The sequence below is a fragment of the Prosopis cineraria genome, unplaced genomic scaffold, assembly GCF_029017545.1.
Source record: "Prosopis cineraria cultivar Desert tree isolate PC_DT_omini unplaced genomic scaffold, ASM2901754v1 PC13, whole genome shotgun sequence".
Lineage (NCBI taxonomy): Eukaryota > Viridiplantae > Streptophyta > Magnoliopsida > Fabales > Fabaceae > Prosopis > Prosopis cineraria.
Genome location: NW_026555344.1, coordinates 9,526,698 through 9,536,578, shown reverse-complemented (window position 1 = coordinate 9,536,578; position 9,881 = coordinate 9,526,698). Strand labels below are relative to the sequence as shown.

The 9,881-nt window shown below is 30.5% G+C and overlaps 1 protein-coding gene across 1 annotated transcript; it reads left to right on the top strand.

Annotated features, from left to right (window-relative positions):
• Positions 1–7,423: 7,423 nt before the first annotated feature.
• Positions 7,424–8,951, top strand: LOC129291573 (V-type proton ATPase subunit D-like). Its single transcript, XM_054929027.1, has 2 exons — positions 7,424–7,516; positions 7,864–8,951. The coding sequence occupies exon 2, from the start codon at positions 7,872–7,874 to the stop codon at positions 8,658–8,660; it is 789 nt and encodes a 262-aa protein (XP_054785002.1). The 5' UTR covers positions 7,424–7,516; positions 7,864–7,871; the 3' UTR covers positions 8,661–8,951.
• Positions 8,952–9,881: the final 930 nt, after the last annotated feature.

Below are 9,881 nucleotides of genomic sequence, written 5' to 3'. Positions count from 1 at the left end.
TCTAATAATCAAATAGAACCATACTTTTTATTTTTACCAGAGAAACCCTTGAGGCTTGTGCTATGATATATATATTTTGATATCTTGGACGTAGAATTATATATATTTATCAAAATAATAATAATATATATAGAAGCAAAAACGTGCATGCAAGTATATACATGGAGCCACCACTACTATCAAATAACCTTTTTATATTGCCTTTTAACGTTGATTATTAAAAAAATCATAATAAAAAGGTGATAAATAAACTATAACTATGTGCCAAAGTTTTTACATTGGTTTTAAAAAAAAAATCAATGTAAAAACCACAATCCACATGGATTATTAAAAAAATGACGTGGATTGTCGGGAAAAAAAATTCGTATGTTTTTTGAAACCATGTTGGTTTTTTAAAAAGCCAACAAAGTTTCATTTTAAATTTCAGCATTTAAAAGACAAGATTTTGACAATTTCTTTTTTCAATTTCAATTCTCTCTTCATTTGATTCTCTTTCTCCGAGACCCAAAACTGAAAAAAGCTTCCTCCTTTGCCATTGCCAAGGTTCTTCGCTCAATCCATTGCCACCACAGTCAAGTTGTCGTTCTGGGGTTATGTTGATGCCATCACTTTTTTGCTGTCATTGATTCGTTTTGCGCAGTGCCATTGTCCCTTTGCATTCTGTTTCCACCTTCTAAGTGCCATCTTGGTTCTCTTGTTCTTTCTTGTTGATGCCATCGTCCATTCGCATTCTGCCTTCAAAGCAAGTTATCTTCTTTTTTCCCCGAATTTTTCTTTAATTTCTAAACTTTAGAATAGTTAGTAGTTATAGATATGAAAGTTTTTATTTTTGTTCTTAACATTAGCCCTGCTTCGTTTGGAATGGCCATTTAGTTTAATTATTTTGTGTTTCTTTCTTTTAAATTGTTATGTGTTTAGAAATTGCTTAAGATTATATTACTTAAATTTTTATAGTTATTGAGAGTTTGATTTAAACTTTATTATTGTTAATATTTAAGTTGAATTTAATCGTTATTGAAATTTTGGGACATCCTATTTTAAGGAAAAACTTTGCCAAATTTTGTTCTTATTTTTATACTATTTATATAATTTATTCATGGCTTGGGATTAGATTTGAACTTCATTGTTGTTAAGATTCAAGTTGGATTTGATTGTTGTTGAAATTTACCTAAAATATGAGTATGAATTTTTAACTTTCATATTTAATTATCCCTTACATGTGATGGTTTAATTTTAAATTTTCATTTATTTTAGTACTGTAGGCAGCCAGGTAGCAAACAATACATATATTATATTATTCATTATATGTATGCATGAGATAGTTCAAGTCAGAAGTACTAAAAAATTATATGAGTTATTTGATTTTGTTATTTTAGTTTAAATTCTTGTATTTAATTGTTTTGATTAATTTTATTCTTTAAATTTTTGATAATACAAAACCTTATAATGAAGCAGAGATTGACGGCATTTGAAATATTTTAACTAAACTTCTTCAAAAGCACTTTTAGCATTTGAATGAATGTATTTATATTTATTAACATATCAGTTATATAAAAAAAATATTATCTTAGTTCATTTCACAAATGTATATTTAGTAAAGTTATAACTTATTGTATAATCATTGATTCTACTAGCTGACTGTTTATACTTGTTGTATATTCCATGCAATTTACAAGTTTAAGTTCTGGATGTATTGAAAAATTAAAAAAATATTTATTAAAAAAATTAAAATTTTAACAACAATTATATAAAAAACCAATATTAAAAACTTTTAACATTGATTTTTTTTTACTTCTTCTTAATAATTGACGTAAAAAATCAAAAAACAAACATGGTTAGAAGTCCTTCCTATAGCAGTATATACTTTGAAAGAAAAACAGTATTATATAAAATTAAAAATAAAGTTTTGAGAGAATGATATTAAAGTCTCAAAATAGAGAATTAATAATAGTTAGATTCTTAATAAAATATTCTTAAAAATTAACTATAAATATTAATTCAGAAATTTTAAATTTAGAAATTGCAATTACAAATAAAATATTTAAATTATAAATATAACTCTCAATTTGAAATTGCAATTTTTTTTGTAATTATCTAAATTAATATTTTTAATTTATTTTTTTAAATTTTATTGGGATCTAACTATCATTAATTTTTTATTTTCAGATTTTATTGTCATTCTCTCCCTAATTTTTTTTTTTGAGTAAACTCCCTATGGTTTTTTGTAATTTCATGCAAGTGTTTTTAAAATTAAGATAATGTTTTTAGACAAATAAAAAAATTTCATACAACTGTACAACTTTCGAGAATTGTATTTTCAATAGAATATATTACAAATATGACCCAATGTTTATAAGGAATCATCATATATATTTACTTAGATTTTTATTTTGCTCACTTAAAGAATTATTTTTTATCTGTTGTTTTAATGATACAATCTCTTTAGATCAAAATATAAGACATTGATAACTAAGTCATGGTTATCAAAAAATGTTAGTTAAAATTTTAATTTCATAAAAATATTATATCTTTTCAATTTTACCCTTATTAAATATCTTACATAAGTGCTTTGATAATGATAATTAAAATTACAATGCATCATTTTTTTTAAAAAAAGAGTAATAAATGAAGAAGGGATATAGTTGAAAAAATAAGAGTAAATGTGCAAATTTAGCCATTTACTATTTTTTTTATGAGCATCTGATAGTCTAAACTATCAAATGATGCGAAATAAATTATCAATTTTTAAAAATAGAGCATCCAATAATTCACTATTAACTTCACCTAATGGAATTTATGTGGGGGTCATAATAACATGTGGTATTCCACAAGCACTCCATATCAGCATGTATAAAAATGTAAATTTAGTTGCGAACTATTCTTCAAGGGACATTGGTAGCCTCTATATAAAAAATGGACCATTCAATTTTAATGAACACCGTTTATTTTATGACTCATGAGACCACAATGTGTCAATATCTTCAATTTTCTTGCCTTTATTCTTAACCTCTTGAATGAGTTCTTATCTACAGATATTTACAAAGATGATACCAACAAAGTAAAATAAATAATTCATGGTTAAATCAAGTTAGAATTAAGCTTCTTTCGTGCATAGTAAAATCAAGCTTTTACTTCATTGGTATCATCCTCGTGAATGTCTTCCAATAAAAACTCTTTCAGCCTCTTCTTCTCGAATTGACATTAAGAACAAAGACAAGAAGATTGGAGAGTTTGAAGTATTGTGGGCCCTATAAATATGAAAATAAATAATGTTTGGTCAAAATTGAGGGAAAGGCATTGGATAGTCCCTTTTTTAATAACAAAGACTACCCGGTGCTCCTTGAAAAATAGTTTGTAGCTAAATTTACACCTTATGCATGCTAATGTGGAGTGCTTGTAGAATGCCACGTGTTATTGTGGGTCCCATATAACGTTCGCTAGGTGAAGTTAACAGCGAGTTACTGAATACTCCGTTTTTTAAAGTTGATGATTTATCTTACATCACCTGATAGTTTAGGCTACCGGTTGCCCTTAAAAAAATAGTTCATAACCAAATTTGCTACTTTATCCAAAGAAGTAATTATAAAAGTTACCTAATTTTTTATATTTTAAGTCAAATAAGACTTTTAGAAGAATATGTTTTATATTGTGGCCAAAGGGAGTGACTATACATGGGTGGATATTCTAAGTCTTGACGTGATCCACAAGCCAGTTGAATTATTAATTAACAACAGGTTGACAACTTTGTGAAATTTAATCATAAAATTCCAATCAAAATCTCGTAATATTTGAACCATAAGCAGTAAGTACTAGATTCAAGCCATGCATGCATGTAGAACCTTAACATAGTAAAATATAGTGCATGTACCAAATTCTGACCAATGAATCCAACATTGTTAATTACTTAATTCCAACCACGTGCCTATAACTGGAATATTAGTAGGTAGAGCAAATCCGTAAAAGGGTGTGTTGTGATTTGTAAGCATATAAAAGGTATGAGAAATTAAGTACTTGATTATTTACTAGGGGCAACGAATAAAAAGAATGCATGCATTTGCCAGCTTAATTAATTTGAGTCTACGTCCAATTAATGTGGACCAACCTTAATTCTATCATTTGCCAGCTCTTTACATAAAGGCATTTTACAAATAATAACAATAATGAAGTATTTATTATGATTTTTTTTTTCTAAAACTGCCCTACATATATAAATCCACTGTATATGCAAATTTTCCTCTCTTTTTTCTCTCTTAAATGTTGTGATATCATTGACGGTGATTAGTGTTAAATTTTAATTAAGAGTAGTTTTAGAATGTTAATAATAATTTTAATAAAAAAGTCAAAAATTTAATTAATTTCAACCACCCTTGTCAAATGATATTATTCAATTGTAATTAGATAAAACTCACTTTAATTATTATTACAAGGCACATTTTAAAAGAAACTGAAGATCATCTATTAACATAAATTTTTTCAGATACAATTAATAATTTAATTACTTTTTTTTAATTTTACTAAAGTGATTAGAGATGTCTTATAATAAAGACAGTAGGGAGTATGCAAAATATAAAAGATTAGATTAATATATATATATATATATATATATATATGTTGTGGTTGTGGTATGGGTCTTCCTTCAAAATTGTCTAAATGTAGGAGCATTTGGGGCAGCTTGACTTTGTAAAACGAGATGGCCCCCATGGATACACTTGAAATTCACATATTTTTCTTCAACGTTGTCTTCGAATGGCATATAGTAACAACCCGAGAATAATTCAAAAGCATGCCACGCAAGCAGACAAAAAAAGAGCACGTGGTATTGACTTTCCTATGACCAAAAGCCTTATTATTTCTGTCACTTTGTCTTGTCGGCTCCCGTTCAACACGTTTAATTTTATAAAAACATTCACATCATCATCATCCATCTCTAACGAGATCTTCAGTCTTCCTTATAGTTACTTTCTCTTTCTCTCTTTTGCTCATTTAAGTTACTTCAAGAATATAAAATCTACCGTTTCTTTTTATCTTGTCTTGATTTTATATATAGAAATCTAAACTTCCGTTTTAGGAAATTTTCGAAGGTTTTCACATTTCAATTTCATGTTCAGCTTTCCTTTTATTTTCTTGGTGCAGGCCAAAGGTTTTGTTTGTTAATTTATTAATTTGATATACGAGTCATGAGTGAAAATTAAAGAGCCAAGCCCTTAGATTATGACCGTTATTGTTGATAGTGCTTGCACTATTGTTGTTTAATTAATCAAGCTTATAGTCAGTGTACGGCTCTGCAGGCCACTCAAGATTAGTGTGAATTCATATATTTGCTCTACGCTATGATTGTTTTATTGAATATCGTATTGAGAAATCCCTGCCCGTATGTTGAATATCAACCATAGATTTGCTTGCCAGGAAACAAATACGTGGATTATGTTGGCCCAAAAAAGTAATTAATATTGTTAAATGTAGGTGATGAAGAGTAGAGTGCGTCATGTTTTAATTCAAAACTTTAATATTTAAATTTCTAAAAAATTTTATTTTATTATATATTACTTATTGAGTCTCATTATTATCTGAGTCGAAAATTTCCCCTTTAAGTCTAGCTACTCATACTTGAATGTTAAGTTGTTGGAATGGGTTAAATGATTTTCATTTTTTGCATATGCTTGTGGGTTTTGGTGGGTGACGGTGGGATTTAATCTAGTCTTGTTGAGTAGTCGTTGTTGGTATTATAGTGGCAATTTCTTGTTTCACAATTTATGGTTTGATGTTGGTGCACGTGGAACTTATGGGTAATTCTAACATTTTGGAGCAGTTTGAGGTTATACTGAATCGAATATTTTTAGTTTGATTAACGATTTTATTGTTATCCTTAGATTACTCAAAATGTCCTTGGATTAATGATTGCTTCCTCTGGACCACAATACATGATATTTTCCAAAAATTTTGCTTAGTAAAATATATGGCATTATTTAGTTTTTATAATTGTTTTTCTAAATATACTTCTGCTTCATTTATTAATTTTTTTTAAAATGATACATTAGAATCATTATTGAGTTATTTATTTAGGATATTTGATGAGGGTATAATTGAAAAAATATACTACTTTCGTTTTAAATTATAAGGCACTTTTAAATGAGTTTTTTTTGCATCAAAAAATAAAACGCTTTGAGTAGATTAAGATTTTATTAAATACATCAATTTTAATATTATCCTTTCTCTCTCTATAATTAGTTTCCATCCATTCTCTTTTCAATATATTAAATGACGAGTATTTTTGAAAATTTATATTTTTATTTTGGAAAGATAAGAATATTAAGTATATTTAATAAAGTTTATTAATATATGACATTTTGTCTAAAAATATTTTATAATTTGAGATGAAAGAAGTATAATTTTTTAAGAAATTAGGGTTTCACCTATTTTTTTTAGAATCGTAAAATAATTACCAATGCCCTGTATTGTAGTTTAGAAGGAATATGATGTTAGAAGATTCTGTGCTTCAACTCGAGTGTCATATTTTAAATCATAGCCATTTGGACTTGAACATGCCGATTTTTATTATTTAAAAAAGATGACTCATATACTTATGATATTTTATACTTAATATATTTTTTATTTAATAAAATTATAACAAGTGAGTTTAATGTATTGTTAACATTAATAATAGGGGTATTAACAAAAGTTGGTACAAGTTGTAGAAACTGAAAGATCTACCCATTATTCTCAACACCTTGAGAGAGAGATATTTGCATTTGGCGAAACTTACACCTTTTGTTTATCAAAAAAACACTAATAATAAGATGTTATTTTATAATAAATAATGAATAAAAAATTCACACATTGATTAGATCAAAAACAAACATCTTAAATATATAATACTAAATACCTAAATTTTGCTCTTATTGAATCATTCTGATTAGATTAGATTCAAGCATTCTCAAATTTAATTGGGAGTAGCTCTCCTATAAATATTTTATACATTCATAAAAATTAGAATTCGAAATCTTATACTTAAGTGCTTATATAGTCTCTGTTTTTTTTTTTTGTTTATAAATCATCTGGTATCATGAGATATCTTGAGTTTATTGTTCATCTCAGACTAAGCCGGAGCTCCCGCGAGGAGGTCTTACGGTGGTAGTAAGATATCAATGAGACGATCTCTTTGAGGCTATATTAATTATCGCCTCTGTTTCGAATCTTTATTTTAAAAAATGTTAGTAGTAGCCCTTGCCAACTCTTTTGTTGCAGCCAACACTGGTTGGTGTCCTTATTGCTTTTTTTTTTATCCTAAGTGATTACTCTTGGCCCAAATAGGATGATAGAGCCCACCCTCAGCCCAAATGTGAATTTTGTTTTAAAAAAGGTCTCGATCTGGTCCAACAACCCACGCTGCCAGCCCCGTCTTCTATGCCTCACTCTCACTCAATCTCTCTCTCTCCCCCCCCCCCCCCCCCTCCCTCGTCTTAACCCCTTCTTTCTGCGTTCTCGATCTCCAATCGGCAAGCTTCTTGTTCGACAGGTAAGTTTCCTTATTCATCTCTCTCTCCCTCTCTCTCTAGGTGGAACTCACTTGATTTTTCTCCTTTATTCCAATGACACTAATCTGAATCTGGCGCTTCCGATTTGAATTTCTGTTGCATTGCTTGCTACAATATAACTGTAAAATTTGATTCATTCATTGACTATATGTTCGGACGCATTCTCTGCCCTCCAGTTTCACTTCCTAGTTCAATAGTTAATCATATTGTAGTTTTTAGTTACTCTTAGTGAAGATCAAACCTCATTCGAATCCTAACTTCGATCCTGTTTGGCTTCCGAGAAAATTCTGGTAACTCGTCTTTGTTGTTGTCTGGATTTGATCTTCAGGCGAAACTATGTCGGGCCAAAACCAACGTCTTAATGTAGTGCCCACTGTGACAATGCTTGGAGTCATGAAGGCCAGACTCGTGGGAGCTACGCGAGGCCACGCTCTTCTCAAGAAGAAGAGCGACGCGTTGACGGTACAATTCCGTCAGATCCTGAAAAAGATAGTGTCCACCAAGGAATCAATGGGCGAGATCATGAAGGGCTCTTCTTTTGCTTTAACAGAAGCCAAGTACGTTGCTGGTGATAATATCAAGCACGTTGTGCTCGAGAATGTTCGAGAAGCTTCCCTCAAGGTTCGCTCTCGACAAGAGAATGTAGCTGGTGTTAAACTCCCCAGATTTGAATACACAAACGATGGCGAGACCACTAGGAATGATCTTACAGGTTTGGCAAAAGGTGGCCAGCAAGTTCAGAGTTGTCGTGCTGCTTATATAAAAGCCATTGAAGTTCTTGTTGAGCTTGCTTCACTTCAGACCTCGTTCTTGACGCTTGATGAGGCAATCAAGACCACAAATCGAAGAGTGAATGCGCTTGAGAATGTGGTGAAGCCAAGAATAGAGAATACCATTAGTTACATTAAGGGAGAGTTGGATGAATTGGAAAGAGAGGATTTCTTTAGGTTGAAGAAGATACAGGGTTATAAGAAGAGAGAGATAGAGAAGCAGATGGCTTCAGCTAGGAATTTTGCTGAGGAACAGTTTGCTGAGAAGCTGGCTTTGCACAGAGGAATTTCTTTGAATTCAGCTCACAATTTGTTGTCTGCAACAACAGCCAGAGATGAGGACATCATTTTCTGAATATACAGAGGTTGCATTCCCCCCCGCCCCTTTATTTATCAATATTCTCCCCCCCCCCCCCCCGGGGTTGCCTTATCTCATTGTATTGATGCCTTTTCCAGTGGGTCAGAGTTATTTACAATTCTTTAGGTTGCAGTGTTCTTTACTTTGAATAAAGGCGTTCAGCATGTGATTTATTCATTCAGGTATTATTTATAACCATTATCTTTTCGCATTTGAATTCAATTTTGAGGCTGTTTTGAGGCTATGCGAGAATCATCGCATTGAAACTTGGAAGTATGGTTTTTATCATCTCTTTCTATCCAAATTGTTGCTGGAAATAGTTGTAATCTTTCTTTAAAATATGATTTTGCCAATAGATTTTATCACAAGGTTCTGCACTAGGTTAGTTTGGGTCTCAAAATCAGTCTCCAGTCTTTGAAGATGAGGCAATTTGTGGTCCCAGCCTCATAGCCTCATAGTTACACTATTTTAAAGTTCTCATGCAATTATCCATCTTATTGATATCCTTAATCTTGTTTAGGACGAGACTTGCCTCTTCAAGGCATATGAACTAATTGATTTTATTCAAGCCAGCTCAAATAGGTTGAGCCCACCTAAATTCTCACCTGCACTTAGAATTGAAAGTTAAAATAGCCTTACATCGTACTATACATGGATTTAATCTCAATTTTTCTCCCGCTCCCTCTTCCAACTTTTTTATTCCGCCGGACCAATAAAATGGAAACAAGATAGGGGCTGGAAATCAATTATGAAGGGAATAAAATAAAGAAAATATCGTCTCAAAGTTTAGTTTCATCCTATCCATAGAAGCCATTTTGTGCTCTTTTAATAATCTTTGATTCAAACTAATTCGATTGGCAGCTTGTGAGCACTTTTTTGACAGACACACCTTCTATTGAGAATTTAATTGTTGCTAGATATTCAGGATTTAAATTTAAAATCTCTAGTTAAGTTAAATCAATTTCTAGCCCGTTAATCTAAACATCCGGTGCTGAAATATTTCTTTTTGACCAAAGAAATAGAGAACCCATTTCACTCCACTGTTGGAAGTTTCAATCCAACATAGCACCCTATTTACTAGAGTTAATTCAACAGGATGAAACCTACGTGATAGGACATCAAACAAATACGAGAATGCTCCAACACATATCATAATAATACTGATAAGATGCTGCAAAAGATTTATATGATTCATGCATCGGCCAATTATCAATGAGG

Coding starts and splice junctions, on each gene's coding strand:
- LOC129291573 (XM_054929027.1), top strand. CDS start 7,872: ATGTCGGGCCAAAACCAACGTCTTAATGTAGTGCCCACTGTGACAATG.